This window comes from Cherax quadricarinatus, chromosome 58 (genome assembly GCF_038502225.1).
Source record: "Cherax quadricarinatus isolate ZL_2023a chromosome 58, ASM3850222v1, whole genome shotgun sequence".
NCBI classification, from domain to species: Eukaryota; Metazoa; Arthropoda; class Malacostraca; order Decapoda; family Parastacidae; genus Cherax; species Cherax quadricarinatus.
The window spans coordinates 12,309,283-12,334,980 of record NC_091349.1 but is presented as its reverse complement, the minus strand read 5'-3'; the positions used below and the strand labels follow the sequence as shown (position 1 = coordinate 12,334,980).

At 37.1% G+C, this 25,698-nt stretch overlaps 1 protein-coding gene across 3 annotated transcripts in view; it reads left to right on the top strand.

Moving 5' to 3' along the window:
* The first annotated feature begins 205 nt into the window (after positions 1-205).
* The window catches only part of LOC128698060 (UBA-like domain-containing protein 2-B), a 190,356-nt gene continuing 164,863 nt past the window's right edge, over positions 206-25,698 (top strand). For 2 of the 3 annotated variants that reach the window (XM_053790136.1, XM_053790135.1), the window contains exons 1-2: positions 206-318; positions 10,206-10,292. In XM_053790136.1, coding sequence (XP_053646111.1) covers positions 295-318; positions 10,206-10,292 — 111 coding nt within the window. In that variant the 5' untranslated portion in view covers positions 206-294. The remainder of the gene's footprint in view (positions 319-10,205; positions 10,293-25,698) is intronic. The other variant, XM_053790137.2, reaches the window with a different exon arrangement.

Here is a 25,698-nt window from a genome sequence, read left to right as displayed (position 1 = left end):
CAAGGCTACCAACGTCTCAGCTTTATGATTTTTCTCAAAATCTCGTCATTAAAGTCTTGAAATATACCTGAAACTCAAAATAATAACAAAATAGTGCATTATATTAAAGAAGGTATTAAATAAGTATCAAATAGTGGTACAAATAAAAATAAAATATATTAGTTTGGTTGGCAGCGGGACCAAAATATGAGTGTGAGCAACATTATTGGAATATCTGCCATCTGTATTTTGAAAACATTGTCAGTGTGGTCGATGAAGTTGTGAGTGACGGTGTGTGTGGCCTCATACTTCACAATGGACTCTTCTTTACGCGAACAGGTAATGCGTTTCCTCTCCACACATGACCATGAAGGAAGCTAGAAACCTACACTCACTACACAGCGTAAATAATACCGCGGGAGGTTAATACGTACATGGTAATAGCAAAATATTCAATGGGCCTTTTGGCAATCTCACCGAGTGGACTGATGGTTGGAGGAAGATTTACTGACTGGCTTCATTTATTGATGTCTGGCGGCTCTAAGGCAAGAGCTTTGGCTCTCGAGGCTCTAACTGCTTACTGTGGCTAGTTAAAGCTTAATTGTCTCCTTACCTTATTGATTTACATAGTGACGGCGTACGGCTATGTCAAGATATTTTCATTGTTTCTTCAGTTTTGAGATTCAAACACACTTTTGTACACAACCGGTGACCTAATTTAGTATTTGGAGGCTTGAATTACAAGAACGTTTGCTGTAAAGTAAGTGCCAAGGTTTTATGTACTTATAAAATACTACTGCATCATTATTACTGCAGTCTGAAGCGTCTGCAAGTGACATCTTTTTGGTAAATGAAAGCATAGAAACTAATTACATTTCTAATGAATTGAAATTAGCATTTTGTTATATTGATCCTGTGGTATCTGAGTTGTGATGGTTAGGAATGAAATACTAGAAAACAGTCATCGAGAAGTTTTATGACATTAATAACGTCTTACCAAAATAAGGATCATTCAGCCTCTGGGGAATTGAGAATGGGAGGCAGTCAGGTTTGATCAGAGGAAATGGAAGCTCCGATTCCATAGATCGACAGCCCTTCACTAACGTCAAGGGGGAAAAATCAAGGAAAAAGTCTATATATATAGACAAGTCATGAAATCAGTTGTCACATTTATATATAGTTCTAGTGGTCTTTTGAAATTGCCATTCAGATATTTATCAAGTGTGTGGCTCTGGTAGAGCCTCCAGGTCACAACAGGTCCCAGGTTTGGTCCTGTGGTGAGTGAAGACATTGGCCATATTTCCTTGGACCTGTTCACCCAGCATTAAATGGGTATCTGGGTATTAACTGACTGCGGAAGAGAACCCAAGAATCCCAATGGAAATTTTCCACACTGACTAGCTTTTTTGGGTTATCCTGGGTTATTAGCTGTGCATGGTTAAAATTCCTAATAAAGTACTCACCTGTATTTGGTGGCAGGGGTCGAGTCCTAGCCCCTGAGTCTTCATCTTCTTGCTCCACATTATACAGGTTGCAGTTGTCTTCATTCCCTATCTGAGGGATTACGGTATCCTTGATGTTAGTGTATAGGTAGCTTGCAGCCTTAATTCAAATTAAGTTTATTTGCATATGATACATTGCTTATGCAGGAATGGGTGACACTTAAATGCATGTACAAAGTACATGATTATGCAGAGCACTTCGAGTAATGACTTATGTAGTGAGTAAACCTTAAACCTGGCAAAGTAACAAAAGTCGTTTAACCTCTTTTAAAATCTGGATGTATAAAGAAAAGGTAAAAAGCATTCCACCACAGGAATAGTGGATCTTATTTTCAAATACCTAGTCAGACTCAGATTTTCACATCCATCAAGGCAGGCATAGAAGTCTACAGTGTGAATTATATATTCTCACACTCAAAATTATTGTATCAAGATTCCAAAGAGGCAATTATACTAAATGAATTGCACTATGGGATGGGTAACAAATTCACTAGTTAATAATGCATAGCACTGTTTGATAACTAGAAATGCCAATGATTTTACAGGACGTTTTCAAGTCACCAATCAGTTAGAAGTCTCTACTTTTTTCCTACTGGCAGAGGGTTATCTTTTATATAAATTAACTCAAACTGTCTCCAAGCACGAACCCACTATAGCCTAATATACACAGTCTGATGAATCCTAAACCTAACATTAATCTTAATCTAAATTACAATGTTGGATAATTTGTGGTTATAAACATTTTAAGAAGTCACCAGACCTACCACCTGGATAACTTGCTGATGTTGATATGAAAAGTTTGTGACTTCACTGCTCACCCTAATCTTGGATTCCCTACAGGATCAACTGCAAAAATCTATATCAACTGCCATAAAAGTCATACTCTAGGTTCAGAATGGCTTAATAATTGAATGGCATGTTGATATGTAAGCAAGTATAATGGTGCACTTTTTCTTATTTATTATGTTGATATGCAATCACTGATAGTTCATATTGTTTAATCCTTATGTTACATAAATTATCAATTTATATCATGTTTAGTGTATATTCTTACACATAATGTTTTTTTTAACAAAACTGGACATATCTCACCCAGGCAGGGTGATCTAATAAGAAAAATGAAAGTTTCTCTTTAAATTTAGTAATTTATACAAAAGAAGGAATAACTAGCCCCTTGTTCCCTCTTACACATAGTATATACAAAAAATAGCTTTGTCATGTTATGATGCAAACTATAGAGAATTAGTCACTAATAAGAGCTTTGGTTTATAATGTTAGTAATCCCTCTAGTGTTCCCAAGTTGCCACTTTGTTAGAAGTATCTGATATTTTCCTAACAGCAAAAAGTTTTCCCAAATAAATTTCTTGAAACTGTGGGCACGCATTAATTAACCTGATCTACTCTAAACCTAAATTTTGTTATTGGATACCTTGTGGATACCACCTGCATTGCTTGCTGATGTCGGTGATTTGAAAAATCAGTGACTGCCTGACATCTTGGTATACAATGACATAAGCCCACAGTAATTACAGTGATTTCATACACACTCTAGCAGGGAAAAACCTTTATCTGTAATGGGACATTTCACCCAAAAAGGGGTTTTATTAATTACAATGAAGCCTCTGTAACAGAGTAACAGGGGAAAGAGGGTGGTTGTTGTTGATAATTGTGGTGGATAGAGATAAGACTTTTGTTTTAGTGATCTTAACAGTAACATGCAATTCTGTAACCAACAAACACTCTTCTTTACAAATCATTGACCCATCAGGTTTTGTCCTCTATTTTTGAAGTCCATTAAATCAAAGCCCTTTGGATAGAAGGTTTACTATACTGTTCAGTACATATGAAGTGTCGTGTAATAAAGGTTTTTCTATGCTAAAAGTTTCTTTGAAATTACATTTAACTACAACTTTGCTTTATATAAAAGTTGAAGTTATTTAACTGCCTGCTGGTTACCTGACCATAAACAGATATGAGCCTTATTGGTAGACATGTTGCATTTGTTTATGTATTTTCAATTTGATATTTGTGTTTAATATATGTTTTTATAGGTTTATGCAACTTACCCTAAACAAAGACTGCTGCTACCCCTTTAATAATAAACTATTCATTACATGTCTGCTGGCTTAATAAACACTTTCTTATACAAAACCAAAGTGATTTTTATAAGGGTGCCTAAAATTATATAAAAAAAGATTTTCCCTTAGCTTAGGTATGTATTTCTTGCATAAATTGTCAGTTTTTATTAACCTTGGATGCTTATTAACCCTGAATAATCCCAAAAAATCAAGGACACAGTGGTATTGCATATTTCCATTGAAGTCTTTTCCCAGAATGTGACCAAAAAATTAGCTATTTCCCTCAGGTACGTATGTACTACTGGGTGTGCAGGTGCATCAGGTATAAGGAAACTTGCCCTTATGTCTCACCTTGCCTGGAAATCAAACCCAGGCTCTTTTAGTTGTGAAATGAAAACTTTTCTGTTGTCCACAATGATATTAAAAGAAAAATAGTACCAAGTATTTGCTCTAAGCATTCTTAAATGATAGGTTCTATACTATACACTGTTAAAAGAGTAAGCTATCCGAAAATAACTTAGTGAAGGATGAGTACACTGCACATCAACATGGTATATACGGTACACTAGAAAGTATATTTCTTAGTCTACTGTATACTGTACACACCAAGAAGCACCAAGAGGCATATTTCTCAGTGTATTGTATATAATACAGTAACTTGTAGATCTTAGCACAGTATTCTGTATATACACTGAACTGTATTTCGTAGTTTATTGTGTATTGTATGCACACAATATACAGAAAACGTTCTATGTAACTTTTGGAAATGAACCATGCCCACAGTTAGATTTGAAAATTAATGAGTATGAGGTAAAGAAAAAAGGATGATGGTAGGTTACTAAGTGTGATCATACTGTAGATAAATTAAAATTTGTATTATGCTTATATAAAAAATGTATTATTATTATTGCAATCAAAACTAATTGCTAAACCCAAAAAAAAGATATGTATACTCTCCAAAATAATTTATCTCCAAACTGCACTACTAACACTACTATCTCATTTACCCGTACCTCACATTCAGAATTTATGGCTGGGGGTTCTACTTCAACTATCCACCACAAATTAATCATCACAAACTCGGATCCCAGGCTAGACGCCCATACTTATCTGGGATCTGGCTGAGTGGCTAAAGTACTGCATACTTTGATGCAGAGTGTGTAGGTTCGAATCATGTGGCAAATAAATGAAGTTTCTCTTCATCCCCTCCTCTCTCACCCTCCCTCCTCTCCCTTGAAGAGACTACAGTCACTCAAGTACCAGCTAGACATGCAATTTGCAAAGTATAGTATTCAACTAGATACATAGTGTCCTAGTAGGAGGAAGTTGCTAGAGCCTTTAGGATTAGGTTAGGTAGGTTTGTCAGGAAACAGGACAAGTGTTTCCTGACGCTTGAGCTTTTGATTATCTGACCGAGGACTTCCTCTGGCTTACCGGTCCACCCCCTTAATAAACATGGTTATAATTTCAACCATTAGATTATGTAATAGAGCCTTCAGGACTTATATGCTCAATATAATTCTATCAGTAAAGTTTGCTGACCAACCCAAATTGTTTTGTCAGGAAACCTGATGGTAACTTATAGTGACTAATATGTTATAAAGAATAATAAGTCACAATACCATGCTGGAATAATTAGCCAAAGCCTCCCTTAGGATGGCGTTTCGGTCCGTGCTGCACCATTGTCAAGTAAACTGAATGTGAAAGAAGGGAAGGGAAGGCCAGAAGACATCGGGGGTGGTAGAAGCAACGGCAGCGGCGCGCCCGTCACCACTAATACTAATAGTAGCGCAGTAGCAGTGGTGGTGGTGGTAGTAGTAGTAGTAATAGTAGTAGTAGTAGTAGTAGTAGTAGTAGTAGTAGTAGTAGTAGTAGTAGTAGTAGTAGTAGTAGTAAAGGATATGATGTGGGAGGACAGGAGCGAGATGTTACCTCACTTAACCATTCACTAAATCCACACTAAACTTTCACTGACCGTCATATACATTCAATACATGCGGCAGTCTGAAGCTAACAGATTCCTTCTCTTTGTTCGGTGACCATCATGAAAATCAGATGAGACAACATAGTCAGTATTAGTAGTGGAAGAAGTAGAGTTTTGTGATAGTCATAGGTGAACTAGTGGTAACTAAAAGTAAAACCACTGGTACATACGGCTCTATGAGTGGCAGTGGAGCAACATATGTAGTTTAAGATAGAAACAATACTAAATTAATTGAGGTAGTAGCACAAGAGTTCCATCGCTTCCAATCTCCTATAAATTCGATGCCATTTTTGACAAATGTTATGGTATATTGTCCCCATGTTTTCTTGCTGGTAGTGGCTGGAGAAACTGAAGGATGGGGAGAAGAGTTTTATGCTTTTCCATCCTTGCTTCACGCACCTAAATAATACACAGTAGTCCTTTATCTGGATAGAAGTAGATAGTTCTCCGCAGATAGCCACCGTGTGGATTTTCAGAGTCCTTTGTTATTTGTCTTTCCCATGTACCCCTCACACTTCATTACAACTGTAACCAGATCATAAACTTGTAAACAGTTCATAGCCACCGTGACTTGCTTAGCAATCAAAACTTTGTGGCCCAGTCCCTTGACCCTCTATATGCCTCTGTAATCTTGACTGTTGGCAACAGCATAGGCACGGGGCTCATAATAAAGATATTTAACGTCCGTTCGTCCTTTTCTCTCTCTCTCTCCCTATATATATATATATATATATATATATATATATATATATATATATATATATATATATATATATATATATATATATATATATATATATATATATGAGAAAGAAACAAGAGGTGACGGAAGGAGATGAACCAGCAAGACTAGACCTGGTTTTTCACACGCAATGAATGTAACATAACTGAATTTATTTATGAAGATTTCGCTAGGTGCTAGCAATCACGTGGTGCTAAGTTTGGAGTACCTTCTGGAACTGGGAATGGAGAAAGTAATAGGGTAGTTATTGACAACTTCTACCCTCCCGATTTCACCCTTTAATTACAGTTTGAATTGTGAAATATTACTCGCCCGATTACCTTTGTAGGTTTACTGCTTCTATTTGGTTATAATAATAATACTCGTCCGATTTCATCCATTAATTGGTTTTTGTAGTTGAGATAGTATTTTATTGTGAAAAGTAAAAAAAAGCGTAAAAAATAAAGAAACCCGTCTAACCTTACCTAAAATAGTCCAACGTAACTTTAAATTTACCTTTGCCATCAGTACTGGCGCCTCTTTGTTTACATTTAGCCGGTGTGTGGCTGAGACATGCCTCGCAGCCATACTCCCCTCAAGGGAGCTTCCTTGACGCTGGTGAGGGGCTCTTGATCTAGGGAATTGGATCTCTGTTTCAGTTCCTAAATTGAGTCTGAATGCCTTCCCCCCACAGGTGCTGTATAATCCCTACGGGTTTAGCGCTCCCCCATGATTATAATCGCAGCCATAATGCACTGCATTCCATATTATCTTCCAAAGTAATAATTTGCGCAGGAAATACTTCCTCCGTGATGTACTGTACATATGTTACATATATTGTTAAATGTTATACCCAAGTTCCACCGAGTAGTAGTCGGTAATTATAGCCAGAAATTGTGGGAGTAACAGAAAATGGGACTACAGAAGTGGGTACTATGATGGGACGAGAAACTCTTTAAGAGAAAAATTCAGGGGATATAGGAACTGGAGGACAAAACTGTACAAGAAAGGATGGAAGTAATAGAGTTAAAGTGTTCAGAAGCAGTTGAAAAGTTAATAGCAAGCCTGAAGTAAAGAAAGAAAACAGAGCTTGGGGCTCAATTAGGGACGCAGAGGCCACGTGAAGGAACAAGATGACCCGGAAGAAACAGCAATCTAACTGCAGAAAACCAAGAAAAGCAGGAGAGCTAGAAATATGAGGGAAGCTGAAAGGGAGTCTGAAAATGATATAGCATCACAGGAGGAGAACCTGTGAGGAATACCTCGAGGTATTCCTCACAGTATCGTGACCTGGATGTTTCCCCTCAGTTTCTGTTCATCACTAACACTGCCTTCTACCTTCCTCGTATATTTTTGATACTAGTGTACAGGATAGGTGATGATAGCAGAACTTTGTACTGAGACTGTATTGTGTCCTTTATGACAGTAAATAAACTTTTGTAAAGAGTCTTATTTGATACCTGAAAGGACACACTAATATAGTACAAAATTCTTGCTGTTATCGACCTATCTTATATACTTTTATCAAAAATATACCAACGCTAATGAAGAGTGACAGAAGTATGCGAAGAGCTTAGCAAAAGACAGGTCTTCACAAAAGAAAATTGAAAACTAATGGAAGGTAATGTAGTCAGATCAGATCACCAGGTGTTCGAAGGCATCGCATAACAAGTGATGAGACTACTAAGTAAGCTTGACGTAACAAAAACAATGTGACCAGGTAACAAATCTCCATGGGTAATGGAAGGAGACCCTTTTGGCTTAGCGCTTCTTTTTTATTATAATAATAATAATAATAATAATGGAAGGAGAACTATCCTGTGACCCAATAGCAAAGGTATTCAACCAATCTGCAGTTAGGAAAAGTGCCAGAATATTAAAAAACGCAAATGTAGTCCCCACATTAAACGGAAAGTGCAGACAAGAGGCACCGAATTACTCAAAATTTCTGGAGAAGACAGGAAGGAAAAGTATACTGGAGCAATTAAAGGAAGAAACGATTATTTACAGTAAACCAACACTTATTTAGGGATAGATAATCCTGTCCCACAAATTTGCTGGAGTTCTGTGACAGTCACAGAGATGCAACAAGAAGGGTTGCGCGGTTTGAATCTTCTTGGATTGCTGGAAAACCTTTTGTACGGTACTATACCAGAAATTAAAGGAGCAGACGGACAAAATGCAGTGTTCAAATGAGTCAAGAATAACCTGATTGATAGAAGGCAGAGAGTAACATTAAGGAACTAAACATATTTGGAGAAAGTAACGAGTGGAATTCCGCAAGATCAGAACTAGGACCATACTGTTTTTAAGTGATATGTGAATAGCCTACCAGAGGGAATTGAGTCCTCTTTGTCACCACGGATGGTGTAAAACTATTGTGAAGAGTAGGAACAGTCTGAGAGGACAGTGATAAATTGCAGGGAAACCTTAACAGACAACAGAGGTGGTCAAACAAATAGCTTCCAGAGTTCAAACCAAGCAAATTTAGTCATGCAAATTGGAGGGGAGTGCAGACGAGAGAGAGTACAGCACGAGTGGAAAGCAGCTGTAAATATAACACCAAACATATCGCCAGAAATATATACAAACTGTATAACGTCAGCGGCATATGAAAAATCAGCAAACTTCAGAATAGCATTCAGGAACTTGAATAAAGAACAACCTTAGAACCTTATACATGACATATGTTAGGCCATTCATTGAATACACGGCTCCAGCATGGAGCCTACACCTGGCCAGGCACGTGAAAAAAAATCTCAAAAAAGTGCACAGGTTTGCAACCAGAACTGAGAGGAATACGCTACGAAGAGAGTTTGAAAGAACTGATCCTGAACGACCTTGTCAGGAAGAACAAGGAGAAACGTCAAACATGATTACGGCATACAAAATCTTAAAAAGAACTGACTGAGCATATTGGGATAGACTTAATTAAGAGCACTAGACTCGTGGGGACACACATAGAAACCGAAAACACATGAGCCATGGGGATATAAAGAAGTATTTCTTGTAGTCTCGAGGTGGTTGAAAAGTGGAATGACTCGGATGACGCAGTAGCAGAAGCAAACTCAATATAAAGCTTCAAGAATAGATATAAGACCCAAGAGACCAAAAATTAATATGTCGATCCACGTCTAGGAGGCGAGGCCAGGAGCCGAGTCTCGACCCCGCAGATACAACTGAGTGAGTACCTACACACACCCCGATGCTTAGATTTTTACCATAAAATAATGTATATGAATAAAAAATGGATACGTCCCCAACTGATTTTCGAGGAATCTGAAAATGTTAACGTTCTGTAATACTGCATATATCATATACTCTCTCTCTCTGTATATATATATATATATATATATATATATATATATATATATATATATATATATATATATATATATCAAAACAACCACTGGGAAAGAATAGAGAAATTCCAAGCGCTTTCGTGACTACTCACATTATCATATATATATATATATATATATATATATATATATATATATATATATATATATATATATATATATATATATCAGCATAGTTGCTGATCCCTATGTTGTATAGCATATCAGTATCATCCATGTGCTTTAGATAGGAGATCCCTGGGCCTGTGACTTTGTGTGACGTCACGGGATGCGCATGTGTACGTTCGTACCTCTGCCTCAGCCTCAGTCGGCGTTTGACACAGGCTAGGACAAGGCAAGGCTGGGCTCCATCTCCCATCATCACAGTCTGACAATATATCGTTACCATCCAACCAGTGTGTCTACCTTCAACCCTCGATATCTCCTTTTAAGAACCCCTACGATATATATATATATATATATATATATATATATATATATATATATATATATATATAATTATGTAGAAATGTACTATAAATTATTTTTAATAATTCATAGTGTAGTAAATGTTTTCAGTATGTTTTTCCATCTTTTCAGGTTATGATTAATCAGTTTGTTATGGCAGCGGGAGCTACTAGAGAACAAGCAAGACAGTTGTTACAATCTGCGCACTGGCAGTTTGAGGTATGTTACACATCTGCGCTGCTTTCTCTCTCGACTTCCTCATGTATTCCCCACCATGGATGTTCTATTATTTTCTCTGTTTTTGTAATAGTTTTGTTTATGCTCGATTTCTTGAGAATATATCTTCACATTAACTTCAACTTTACATTAAAATTTTTTAACCTTTTATGACAACTGACATGGTAACACGTTTACTGTAACTCATTCAATGACTGTCTTGCCAGAAGTGTGTGGATATCATAATTAATATTAATCACCTATGTATGTTCATTACACAATTCTTTAACTTGATATATGCTGTGTGATCCTTTGGGGTAACCTGGGAATAACTTTTTTGGGGGATGAGGGTGGGATCTAATGTTGTGTGCGTATACAGTGTTAGAAACAACTATGTGGCATTTCTGTATACATATATATATATATATATATTGTCAATATATATATATATATATATATATATATATATATATATATATATATATATATATATATATATCAGTTTTGACAATAATATGAATATTTCCTTTGGTTTATATAAATTAGATCCATTTATAATTAATAGAATTTGGGAAGAATTTAATAATACATTGGACAAATAATATTTTTTTAAATTTCTTACTTCTTGGGTAGAATAGTTTGTTGGTGGGTTGTGTGAAGGACCTGTCCAGTTCGGCCGGTGGGCCTGCTGTCTCGCGTCAGGTGTTGTGGGATCTGATAGTGAGGTGTGGGCTACCCCTTTATATACCTTCCTTTGATGCTTTACTTTCATTGTTCCTTGATAATGTGAGTAGTCACGAAAGCGCTTGGAATTTCTCTATTCTTTCACAGTGGTTGTTTTGCATATTCTGAAATCACCTGTTTACTGTGATCTTATTGCCTATATGTATATATATACATTATATATATATATATATATATATATATATATATATATATATATATATATATATAAATATATATATATATATATATATATATATATATATATATATATATATATATATATATATATATATTATTTAAAACATACATTATATAAATAAAAGTGTACAGTATCGGACCATACATAGCCAATAGAAATTCTTCATTATCTAAACACACTGTACGTTTTACTTTGCCCTTACACAAAATTTCCCTCATCACCTGTACAGTTCATCCCTTAACACTTATGCTAAATACAAGTTTATACAATATTAGGCATGACAGCAATAAAAAAAATGCAATATTCAGTAATATGTAAAATATATACACTTCACTCAACTTATAGATGTATTATGCCATTAAACATATATATATATATATATATATATATATATATATATATATATATATATATATATATATATATATATATATATATATATATATATAATCAACCTGCTGTCGAAACTGTCAGAGATTCTGTAGATTCTGAATTGTATATCCGTAATTTTATTAACTTTAAATGTTGCAACATAAGTTTTGTGTATATTTTGTCGAAAAAGTCCAGGGACTTCACTGTAAATAAACTAAATTAAATCAAGGAAGATATTATTCCGTACATCAGTTCATGATAAACACATGCATAATTGAATCGTTTCACGCTCAAGAGTTGCGTTCAATTACCCACCCAAGTTTACCGCTTTCAGTGAAATAGAATCATATATTTTAATACCCGATACTGTAGGTGAACGTATACGATTGGTCGCTGATGGTGTGACGCCACTCACCTGTCAGTTCCTTGTGTGTAGTGCTAGACCACACGTGCACTTACCACCTCAGTAACTTTTTTGGGTAAACTTTTAATTGAAATTCCTTCAGTGTAATGAATATTTTGACACTATTTCAGTCGTGCAGTATTGAAAATTGTTTTGGCTGATTTAGATCCTGTGCGTGAAAAATAATTATTTTAATAAAGAAGTTAGAGTATAATCACTTTAGCAGCTTTCAAGGTTTGAAATTGAAATGTAACTTCATTATTTAAAGACATTAAAGCGGTATCAATGTTAAGAATAATGCTAATGCTCAGTACAAAAAAAAGACAGCCTCAGCGAATATAGAAAAACTTAATAAATTAGAAAAAAATATAAAAGAATATTTAAACAAGAAAATCTGAAAATATCAACTTCATACACTGGTGTATTCAGTTGGAGTACGAAGTTGTTCGCCGGTATGGTCCCGAGGAGGGTCTTTTCCATGTGACCCAACAGCTGTATTCAGTAAGGATTCACTGCAAGCATGGAATATCAGCTGTTGCTGCCACTACCACAGCCACTAGTCCGTTATTACTGCCGCCGCCACCGCCTATACCATATCTTATATTGTGACTCACGAAATCGTAATGACACGATTGAACGGCCACGCTGGCGGGAGATTCGTCTGTAAAAACTTGCATTTGTGGTCACAGTGGTTCCTCTGCTAACCTTCCTATGGTGTATAAACATATATGTAGTTGAATGAATCTTATTGTAGCCAGCTGGCCCGGTGACTAACGGGCCGGTGTGGAGTTTTACGACTCACTAGCCGCGAATTCAACCCCCACTCAAACTGTGGAATGTCTCATATTACTGCACAAGCTGTTTGTGGAAAGCTTTGTCACATATTCGATTATACTGTCAGTTTTGTTGATGACACCACAAAGTTATTGGTAAAATTAGCACAGTTCACATTGATAATCCTGTGTTGTAGGCAATATCACTTTACAATAACATGATTATTCTCGGTATATGCTCTTAATCTTCGTAGCCAAATATCCATCACAACACTACCTCACTATAATGTGTCAGTGTAGCTGGCTGCAGTATCTCAGTCTTGATGAGTACATAATCCTGGCATGTAACTGTTCTCTGGTCACTAGCGTCTCTCCTGGCGGTCTCTGTTGACAGACTCCACGGTTTATACATGTGCCTCCTGACCATTCAACTCTAAGTGCTTCTTTGACCTTTCTGCCTTCTACGACAAACACCCTGGCGCCAGCCTGGCTGGTGCAGCTGATCAGGTTCACGTATATTTGATAAAGTGCCAGCTGCTGGCCTCTCACACTCACACCTAGCCACTACCTGTTGCTTGTTCCTACGTGATTTGCACATCTAATTTAATAAAACCTTTATTGTAATAGTCGTTTGACAATCATTCAAAAGTAGTTTTCAAGTGTTTCAATAAATGCTCTTGAAATATGAGAACTTACTCAATTCTGTATAAAAGAAAGAAAAACACTTAGTTCAGTGAAAAATTATAATTCCATGATTAGCAGTAATAATAAATAAAATAGTAATTAATTCATCTATACAGTGTCAAACAGTTCCAACCTATTATCACATCATTGCTCAATCAAGGCTCGAGGCGGCAGAAGACAACTGGAATACATGTGACTGATTTCCAGGGCTTTTGTATTCTACCAGCCCGGCCTTTGGCCAGGCTTCCTTGTTGAATGCTTGTTAAACCAGGCTGTTGCTGTTAGCAACCTGTTGGCCCACATAGCTGTTTCATTAGTCAAGTTTACATGTTTGCTCGCTTCCACCTCTTTCCTCTGCTGTGCAGTGCTGTATAACCTTTCCAGGTTTAGCACCGTTCATGATTATTATAATTATAATTGTGCGAATATCATGATTAGTATAATTGTATGGATATCTTTTCATGTCAACAATGCAGGAAGTGAAAGATCTGATAAAATGGCAGGAATTCAAGCACAGATGTAACAAATGTTGTAGATTACAAGTTTGGAGAAAATGTTGTACGGAAATTACTGAAAACATTAGAAGATGACTTTGAGAAGAGAGATTAAAAAATAGTGAATTTATGCAGTATGATAGGGTTGTACTATATACAAGTGCGTACTTGTGAAAAGATAGACGGTGGTGGTCAGGATCGTTTAGGCTACTTTTATGTAGCAGAACAATGCAATAAATCCCAGAGAAGAAAAATTACCTTCGTATAGCAGAACAGTGTAGCAACTGCCGGAGAGAAAGATTAAGCTACCTTCTTGTAGCAGAACATTTCAGTCACTACCAGAAAGAATAAAAGTTACCTTCGTGTAGCAGAATAGTGTAGCTACTGCCAAAAAAAGTAGGCTACCTTCATGTAGTAGTGTTAACAATATAGTAACTGCAAGAAAGAAGTATGTGAGGAGATATGAAAAAAAGCTCCAGCATTACACTTTTGATTGTAATAGATTACACGAGTGAAATTTGTATCATCCAAGCATATTGTCACTAAAGCTCATAACATTTAACAAAATATATGTTGGATTTTTTTGCAGTTGGATACATTAATGATAGCATGTAAAGATAGTTATTCCTGAATGTGGCAACAGCCTAAGATGGAGTTGATATCACCAGTGATGTACTGACTATTTCGGCTGATGTGTACTGCCTTTATGGTGGTACTATACGTTCACTCAGGATGAGTGCCACTGTCCATTAAACTCACTTACCCCTTGCATAAAATTTAAAATTTCGATAGATTATAGGAGTGTAGTAGTTACAGTATTCTCGTATTATTGTTTTATGTAAGTACTGTAGGAAACTGTTAGTTTCATATTGGATTCTTGCACTCGCAAGAGGATTAGATTTAGATTTTACCATGTACTCCATATTCATTCTGTGGACGGTAGCACAAGAGCAAATGGCTATACAAAAGGCCTAGGAACTAGGCCCCAAAAGGGTTTGATTTATATCTAGAATTGTCTTATCTGTTGCAAGCAAATTTAGGATATTTGCTTAATATGTTTAGTATCTTATTTTCAACTATAAGATACCCTGACATATCATAAGGCTGACCACATACTTTGCATTCAGTTTGATTATCATTTGTGCGTCTGCCAAACTGCCAGCAGAAGTACTTGTAACCTAGCCTAAGCCTGAATACACCATCACCTTGTTTGTTCACATTGCAAGTTGCTCTTTAAACATGCTTACTAGAGGATAGGTTGCAAAATGGCATATAAGCAGTAATGTTAAGGTTAGGGTGAAGAGTAAAGAAATAATTCACTATACGTGACTGAAAGCTTGAACTTACGAGATCGTGTCCAATGTGCAGAATATAAGAACATAGAATTCTCTAGAATGATTCAGTGTTAATAAGTTGTAAATGCAAATTCTTGGCGTTTGCTCAGGGTGCAGTCTGGGCCTGAATAATTATGTGTTGCAAGAGATTGTGGCGCAAAAACTGGTAGAATTGAAGATGGGTCTGAATATGAATCTCCCTAGATAAAAAAACGACAAATGACTTTTCATGATGACATAAATGGCAGTCTGGAGTATAATATTTGTGTTCCTAGAAAGATGCACTTGGAGGAGTGACTCTTGCCGCAGTTGGGGAAGTTGGAAAATGTCTGGGAATTATTGTATAACCTAATCTTGACTGGTGCGTGTATTGACCCCCAGTTTAGTGGTAGTTTGGCTTCTTAAACGTTACTTATGTCTTTATAAACTGCTTAATAGTTCTTGATTCTTGCAGTATTATGTTTCTAATTTTGGAATCCTAGTCAGAAATTGGGCTGTTGGGGAAGGGGGGAGGCGATGAATCCCGGCACCACTTACACGTAGCAGATGTTGCTACGTGTTGCTTGTCCATAGTGTATACCATTTATATGAAATATGTTGCTCTTCAAAATTGTGAGTATAATTGTCACTGACACTGGTACTCTGGCTGTACACACTGATGGTTGGAAATCTTGAGACTGAGTGGGATAAATAACACTTCTACTTGATCGAGTAATCCAGGGACGGCTGCGCGAGTTGGCACTCATTTTCACGGCATATTTATATGCACTCTTCACTGCCGTTATTAACTTCATTGTTATATGTCTCATTTGCTGTAACCTTAGATTCCCAAAGTGCATTACAACCCACATATATCTTTTGATTCATCACCTCATATCTTGTTTATAGTTATATTGGCTGTGTGGCATTTTATACAGTCACAGTGTCTTGGCTCCTGAGACTCGGGCCATCTGGTTCAGGAAGGTAAACCTGCAGACGACTCTCTATGTTCCAAAGTTAGGAGCATTCCAATCTCCTGTAAAGGCTTGTCATTTTCCTTACATTTTTCACTAGTAACTGCACTTACGACATCAGTGGCAGTGTCGTCTGGCAGAGTTAGTGAGGAGCAAATGATTTTTAATCAAACTTCAATTGGATTCCTGGCCTTTCTACACTTTGAATGTTAAGTCACTCTTATGACTTTTTTTTTAACCAACTGATTCACTGTACCAACTGTTTTCTACACTTGAGCCATGTGCGTACCCTCCACATTTCAACACCTTGAAGTTAAGTTTACCTTTGTCATTCGCTGTGAAATGGCCCACACAGATATATCATTTTGTGTGAACATAATAATATCCTCAGGGACTATAACCACCACCACCCATTTGTATAGTGATCCCTGTTATGTGTCGTTCTCTTGGTGGTGTAAGCATTATCTTTGGGGTGTCTTGTCTTCTAGTGAGTAACGGCCTATTCGGTACGACATTATATATATATATATATATATATATATATATATATATATATATATATATATATATATATATAATCACCACGCAGAAACAAGCTGGTATATACAAAAAAAAGATCGCAGTCAGCAGGATTCGAAACTACTACTGGGGACGGTCAAAATTCCCAGGCAGCGTTCTAGTCTACTCGGCCACACAAATGCCAATATATATATATATATATATATATATATATATATATATATATATATATATATATATATATATATATATATATATATATATATATATATATATATATAGAGAGAGAGAGAGAGAGAGAGAGAGAGAGAGAGAGAGAGGATTTTATTGATAAACAGAATACATTGACAGAAAACACAAACATGAATACATTGGTACAAAATATCAAAGATTATGAATCTCCTCCAACTCCTCCGAAACCGGACGCAAGCCAAGTATGCAGGAAGCATTTCCCCTCTGGATGGCCATGCTAAGGCGCTGAAACATGAAAGTGGCTGCCTTTGGGTCCTTGATGGTGTCGATGAGTCTGGAACCCAGTTCTTTAATGAAACGTGTAGCATTTTTTTCCCATGATCCCAAGGTCTCTGATCCCACTGGGACAAATTGATACTGTTGGCTTATGTCCCAATACTTGCTGATCTTGTACTCCTCCCTGTCGCCCGACACTGTGATGGATGTAGGTGTCAACCAATGTCGACACACATGTGTAGTCCCATGCAAAGAGCTTGCCATTCTTCCAAGGATAGATGGTGATCCCGTCTGGGCGGTTTGCTGGGTTGTGGGTATTGTTGGCCGCTAGTGACAGGGGCTCTCATTCGGCTGGGCATCCAGCTGTAGCAAGGGTTTTCTTTATGATGTCGTTGACTTCATTGTGTCTGTGTGCCAGCCCTTGGTTTTGGAACAGTTAAGACCATGTAGACCGTATTGGTCGGCTTGCGCAGTGCCGCAAATACACGTATATTCTGTGTGAATTGGGGCAGCTAGGCGCAGAGCCACTGCAGTACGGAGAGTCTTAGGGTCGAGGTGTGTTCCCATTGTCAAAATGGGAACTGTCTGGAGGAAGTCCCCGGAGTGATGTGCACTCATAGCTTGGAGACGTGCAGTCTCCCTGTCTGATGTTACAGCCCTAAGCATGTTGGCAAGCACTTTTTCAGCGATGGGGCCATCCCAACTTGATTGTAGGCCAGCACTGCACTAGGTTTTAGTGCTGGAGCAGCAAGTCTCTCTGATTCAGTGATGGCACTGGTGTAGCTAGGGTCCTGTATTACTGCTGAGTCACTGTCGTGCCGAATAGGTAAAATTTATCAATTAGCAAGAATTCATTTAAAATTAAGTCCTTTCAAAATTTTCTCATATACGTTGAGGCCTGGTCACAGACCGGGCCGCGGGGGCGTTGACCCCCCGAATGCCTCTCCAGGTATACATATTTTTCATTTATATTAATGTAAAAATTAGTAATTTTGTGCGAAAAGAACCTTAGAAAACTAACCTAACATTATAACAAGCACAATTTAATTTAGCCTAATCCATCTAAATATATTTTAGACAAGTTTACAGTAATTTAATAATAAACAAACACAATGAAATATATTTTTTTCGTTAGGTTCAGAATGATTTTTTCGAAATTAAAATTACTGCTTACAAAAATTTTCGCTTGCCATATTCGGCAAGAAGAGCGTTATTATTTAAGCCATATTCGCAAGTTTTATCTATTTGGCACGATAATATATATATATATATATATATATATATATATATATATATATATATATATATATATATATATATAATATTTTTGTTAACACATCGGCCGTCTCCCACCAAGGCAGGGTGGCCCGAAAAGGAAGAACTCTCATCATCATTTACTCCATCACTGTCTTGCCAGAGTCATGCTTACACTACGGTTATAAAAGTGCAGCATTAACACCCCTCCTTCAGACTGCAGGCACTGTACTTCCCATCTCCAGGACTCAAGTCCGGCCTGCCAATTTCCCTGAACCCCTCATAAGTGTTAACTTGCTCACACTCCAACACGTCAAGTCCTAAAAAAACATTTGTCTCCATTCGCACCTATCTAACATGCTCACGCATGTTAGATAGGTTGTTGTTGCATGTTGTAAGTCCAAGCCCCTCGCACACAAAACCTCCTTTACACCCTCCCTCCAACCTTTCCTGGGCCGACCCCTACCCCGCCTTCCCCTCCACAACAGGTTTATACGCTCGAAGTCATTCTATTTTGTTTCATCCTCTCTACATGTCCAAACCATCTCAATAAACCCTCCTTAGCCCTCTGGATAATAGTTTTGGTAATCCCCCACCTCCTAATTTCCAAACTACGAATTCTCGGTATTATATTCACAACACACATTGCTCTCAGACATAACATCTCCACTGCCTCCAGCCTTCTCCTTGTTGTAACATTCACCACCCATGTTTCACACCCATATAAGAGCGTTGGTATAACTATTCTCATACATTCCCCTCTTTTCTTCCATGGACAAAAATCTTTGTCTCTACAGACTCCTCAGTGCACCACTCACCTTTTTCCCCTCATCAATTCTATGATTCACCTCATCTTTCATAGACCCATCTGCTGACACGTCCACTCCTAAATATCTCCTCCATGCTCTCTCTATATAAACAGGTTTCACAGGGTTAGTTTAAGAGTTCCTACATCTATTTATTGGCTAGATGTTACATACCTCAGCTTTGACAGGTTTTCCTAACATTAACTATATTAAAATTTACTTTGAAGAAATAAGAAACAGGATGGAATTGGATCCAGTTTTAGAACATTCAGTCACTTGACTTTATTTATCAAAGTTATTATGCTTTACGAACATGTTCCAGAGTCGATTTATTCTAGGAATGAATGATCTCGATGAAATGATGTTCTTTAAAAGTGCAGCCAGGGTATAGTAGCTGTTTGTTGCCCGTTTTGTTGTCAGAAACTGTCTTCTCGCTGTCCGCGAGTTGGATTATTATTATTATTATAATCAAGGGGGAAGCGCTAAACCCGGAAGATTATACAGCGCCTGGGGGGGGGATGTGGAAGGCATTCAGGCTTAATTCGGGGAACTGGAGCACAGATCCAGTTCCCTAAATCAAGAGCCCCTCACCAACATCAAGGAACCTTCCTTGAGGGGTCCGCGAGTTGGAGCCATGTGTATTACTTGGACAGTATTGACCTTTATATCTTTGATATGGCTTTGGTTTGTTACGAGAGTTTTCCCTACTCCCGCAGCCTGGTCCTGTGCCAGACTTGTCTGGTCAACCAAGATGTTGCTAGCACCCTGCTGCTCCACTTATATATCATAGCCTGGTTGATCTAGCACTTGGAAGAAATGCTTATCGAGTTCCCTCTTGACGCCTTCTGTATTTGTTCCAGCATTGTTTCTGATATCTTCTGGTAAGTTGTTAAAAAGTCTGGGACCACGAATGTTGATACAATGGTCTCTTATTATGCCCACGCCGCCCCTGCTTTTCACTGGGCTTATTCTACATTTTCTTATATATCTTTCTCCATGATGTTATTTTACTGTGCAGACTCGGGACTAGGCCCTCAAGTACTTACCATGTATATCTTCTTTCAACGCATCAGCCGTATCCCACCAAAGCAGGGTGGCCCAAAATGAAAAAAATTACCGTGTATATATTATTACTTATCTGTCTCCTCCAGTGATCATATATATTTATAAGACTTTCAGGCAATCCCAGTTATTGAGATGCTTTATTGGTTCTTTGCGGGCCGTAAATGCGCCCTTCATTTGTCCCATCTCTGATATATCTCCTGCCCTGTATGCGTCGAGTTGAATAGTATTACCATTGATTTGAAAGTTCTTGTTATCCACCCCATTATTTCCATAGCCGTCGTGATTTTTGCCTCATTGTGTTCTTTGAAAAAAAAAAGGTCAGCTGACATTGTTATTCCCAGGGCCTTCACGTGTTTTTTTTTTTTGTGATCCTCTTGTGTTTTATATACACTGTTCCGGACATCTCTAAGGTACTAAAGGCTCTGCTGAAACGAGAAAGCCATTCAGGCTGGCACCAGACCGGAGATAAGCCGCCATGGTAGTGACTTTTGCAACTTATCTTCGGAAAGAGGTGTTGGCGTAATAAATCTGATGAGCCTGAACGCATATGTACCCAAATGTCTTTTTAAAAAGGCCTTTAGATAAAAAAGATAGAAGACTTTGTAGAATGCATAAGCTTGATACACTGTTTATACTACTAAAATGATATAGGAGGCGGATGTTAGTTCCAACACGACATTTAACACATACTACTCGGCTGCCAGGTAATGCAAATATTTTTGAAGCATTGAAGATGCTGGCTTTGGTTTGAGAAGGATTTGCCTGGTGAGGGGCAGTAGGCCTGCTTCAGTGCTCCTCCATTCTTATGTTCCCTTACCCAGGCCCTGCATGGACCCCTGCCACTCCAGCGCTTCACCAAGAATATAATAACGATAATGTAAGTGGCATAAAAGAATCTTATTAAGCATACACAGCCGTAATCTTTAACCGGAGGTGATAAGAGTGGCTGACGTCTTTGTAGCTTGCCGCCTCATTCATGGAAGGTGCCCTCATGCCAGTGAAGGACTCTTCATCTAGGCAGTGGTGTGCCCCCTATGGATTTGTAGCTTTCCCTTATACAGACCATCCGCATTGGTGTTGTCCTTTGACTTGCCGCCCCTATTCTCGCCGAACACAGGTGTATTTATGGCAGTGAAGCAGCAAACCGATTCGGGTACCATGGTCTTGTGTGCCGTAACTCCAAGGCAGAGATTGCAAGACACGAGGAGGTTAATAACATCATCAAGAGGAGCCTCACAACAGCCGGATGCCCAGCAGTAAGGGAGCCACCCCAACTATGCAGATCTGATGGCAGTCAGAAGCGTCCAGATGGTATCTCACTTCAAGCCTGGACAGACGGTAAGCAGGTGGTGTGGGACTACACATGTGCATCTACCTTGGCTGATATCTATCTCCAATACACCATGGAGGAGGGAGGGACAACCGCCAGCTTCAGGGAGTCCCCAAAGTCTAGAAAATATGGAGAACTTGGCCATCATTATATGTTTGTTCCCATAGGCTCAGAGACCCTTGGTTCATGGGGAAAGAGTGCATCTAAGTTCCTTAAGGAGCTAGGCAAAAGACTCATCAGGGTAACTAGGGATCTCAGGGCAGCTAGTTTTCTGTTCCAGCGACTCTGCGGCTATTCAGAGGGGTAATGCCTGCTGTATTTTGGTCACGCGCCCCAGCTCTGAAGAACTGGATAAGATATTTGCATTATAATCAATGGCAAACACGCAACAGTATGTACTAGACATGTATTTCTCACATCTCATGTACTGTGTATGCCATCTTTATATCAGTGTATCTCTTAAATCTTTTGTACCATATTATATAATAAAATATACCCATTGGTAAAAAGGAATGAAAAGATGGGGTGGTAGGGGACGTGGAATATTCAAACGGCTTCAGGAAAAAATCCAAATATTCTTCCTTAAAGCCTTTTTATCCACTTAGCCGAGGCTATGGGTCCCACAATTTACACCAGAAGTGGACCCCATATATATATATATATATATATGTATATATATATATATGTATATATATATATATGTATATATATATATATATGTATATATATATATATATGTATATGTCGTGCCGAATATGTAAAACTGGTCAATTAGCAAGAACTCATTTAAAATTAAGTCGTTTTTAAAATTTTCTCTTATACGTTTAAAGATATATTTTTTTCATTAATGTTAATGTAAAAATTTTTAATTTTGCACCAAAAGAATCTTAGAAAACTTACCTAACCTTATTACAACAAGAACAATTTATTTTAGCCTAACCCAACTATATATATTTTAGATTTGTTTACAATAATTTAATACTAGGCAAACACAGTGAAATGCATTTTTTTCGTTAGGTTCAGAATGATTTTGGCAAAATTATTCCATACACAAATTTTCACTTGTCCTATATGGCAAGATGAGCGTTGCTATTTAAGCCAAGATCGCAAGTTCTGCCTATTCGGCACGACATATATATATGTATGTATGTATGTATGTATGTCATGCCTAATAGGTAAAACTGGTCAATTAGCAAGAACTCGTTTAAAATTAAGTCCTTTCTAAAACTTTCTCTTATACATTTAAAGGTATATTTTTTTCATTAATGTTAATGTAAAAAAATTAATTTTGCACCAAAAGAATCTTAGAAAACTTACCTAACCTTATTATAACAAGCGCAATTTATTTTAGCCTAACCCAACTAAATATATTTTAGATTTGTTTACAATAATTTAATACTAAACAAACACAGTGAAATATATATTTTTTTGTTAGCTTCAGAATGATTTTGGCGAAATTATTGCATACACAAATTTTCGCTTGTCCTATATGGCAAGATGACCGTTGCTATTTAAGCCAAGATCGCAAGTTCTGCCTATTTGGCACGACATACATACATATACATACATATATATATATATATATATATATATATATATATATATATATATATATATATATATATATATATATATATAATATATATATATATAAATGTATATGTATGTCGTGCCAAATAGGCAGAACTTGCGATCTTGGCTTAAATAGCAACGGTCATCTTGCCATATAGGACAAGCGAAAATTTGTGTATGCAATAATTTCGCCAAAATCATTCTGAACCTAACGAAAAAAATATATTTCACTGTGATTGTTTAGTATTAAATTACTGTAAACGTATTTAAGATATATTTAGTTGGGTTAGGCTAAAATAAATTGCTCTTGTTATAATAAGGTTAGGTAAGTTTTCTAAGATTCTTTTGGTGCAAAATTAAAAATTTTTACATTAACATTAATGAAAAAAATATATCTTTAAACGTATAAGAGAAAATTTCAGAAAGGACTTAATTTTAATTGAGTTCTTGCTAAATGACCAGTTTTACATATTCGGCACGACACACACACACACACACACACACACACACACACACACACACACACACACACACACACACACACACACACACACACACACACACACACATATATATATATATATATATATATATATATATATATATATATATATATATATATATATATATATATATATATATATATATATATATATATATATATATATATATATATATATATATATATATATATATATATATATATATATATATATATATATATATATATATATATAATATATATATATATATATATATATATATATGTATATATATGTATATAAATATATATATATATATATGTATATATATGTAATATATTATATATATATTATATTATATATATAAATATATATATTATATTATATATATGTATATATTATATTATATATATGTATATATTATATTATATATACAGTGGTCCCCTGCTTTTCGCAGTTCCCGGCAATCGTAAAATTCGCCAATCATAGAGGTATTTTCGTATAAACATGGACTCGCTTTTCATAGGTTGACTCGCGAGTTGTAGTTCGTCCGGGACGCGTACCCAGGGCGTGAGCCAGGGCGGTAGCCAGTCTGGCATTGTTTACCAGTGAGCGAGGTCCCCTCACGTGCTCCAGCGAAATATTTCATAATATTCCATTTATTTTAGTGCTTGCAAGTACTAAATAAGCTACCATGGCTCCAAAGAAAGCTCCTAGTGCCAAGCCTGTGGTAAAGAAGGTGAGAAATACGATTGAATTTAAGAAAACCATCATTGAACAATATGAAAGTGGTACAAGTGTGGCCGAACTGTCCAGGATGTATAAGAAACCCTACACAACCTTATGTTCCATAGTGGCCAAGAAAAATGAAATAAAGGATGCTGTTGTTGCAAAGGGAGTAACTATGCTGACAAAAATGAGATCACCAGTACTGGAAGAGGTTGAGAAGTTATTATTGGTGTGGATAAATGAGAAACAATTAGCAGGAGATACTCTTATGACTTCGTTTATTTGTGAAAAGGCTAGGCAGTTGCATGAAGATTTGGTAAAGAAATTGCCTGCAAATAGTGGTGAAGTGAGTGAATTTAATGCCAGCAAAGGCTGGTTTGAGAGATTTAAGAACCGTACTGGCATACACAGTGTGGTAAGGCATGGTGAGGCTGCCAGTTCGGACCACAAGGCGGCTGAAAAATATGTGCATGAATTCCAGGAGTACATAGAGGCTGAAGGACTGAAACCTGAACAAGTGTTCAATTGTGACGAAACAGGCCTCTTTTGGAAGAAAATGCCAAAGAGGACCTTCATTACACAAGAGGAAAAGGCAATGCCAGGACACAAGCCTATGAAAGACAGGCTGACGCTAATGTTCTGTGCTAATGCTAGTGGGGATTTCAAAGTGAAGCCATTACTAGTGTACCATTCTGAAAATCCCAGAGTGTTCAGGAAAAACAATGTTATGAAGAGTAAATTGTGTGTGTTTTGGAAATCTAATAGTAAGGCATTGGTCACGAGGGAAATTTTCGTCGAGTGGTTCAATGAAGTGTTCGGCCCTAGTGCGAAGGAGTATCTCCTGGAAAAGACATTGGATCTCAAGTGCCTGCTAGTAATGGACAATGCACCTGCTCATCCTCCAAACTTGGATGACCTAATTTTCGAGGAGTTTGGGTTCATCACAGTAAAGTTCTTGCCCCCGAATACCACTCCTCTCCTCCAACCCATGGACCAGCAGGTTATTGCAAACTTTAAAAAACTCTACACAAAAGCAATGTTTCACAGGTGCTTGACTGTGACCACAGACACTCACTTGACCCTAAGGGAATTTTGGAGAGAACACTTCAGCATCCTCCACTGCATAACCCTTATAGGTATGGCTTGGGAGGGAGTGACTACCAGGACTTTGAACTCTGCCTGGAGAAAATTGTGGCCAGATTGTGTCGACAAGAGGGATTTTGAAGAATTTGGGACTGACCCTAAT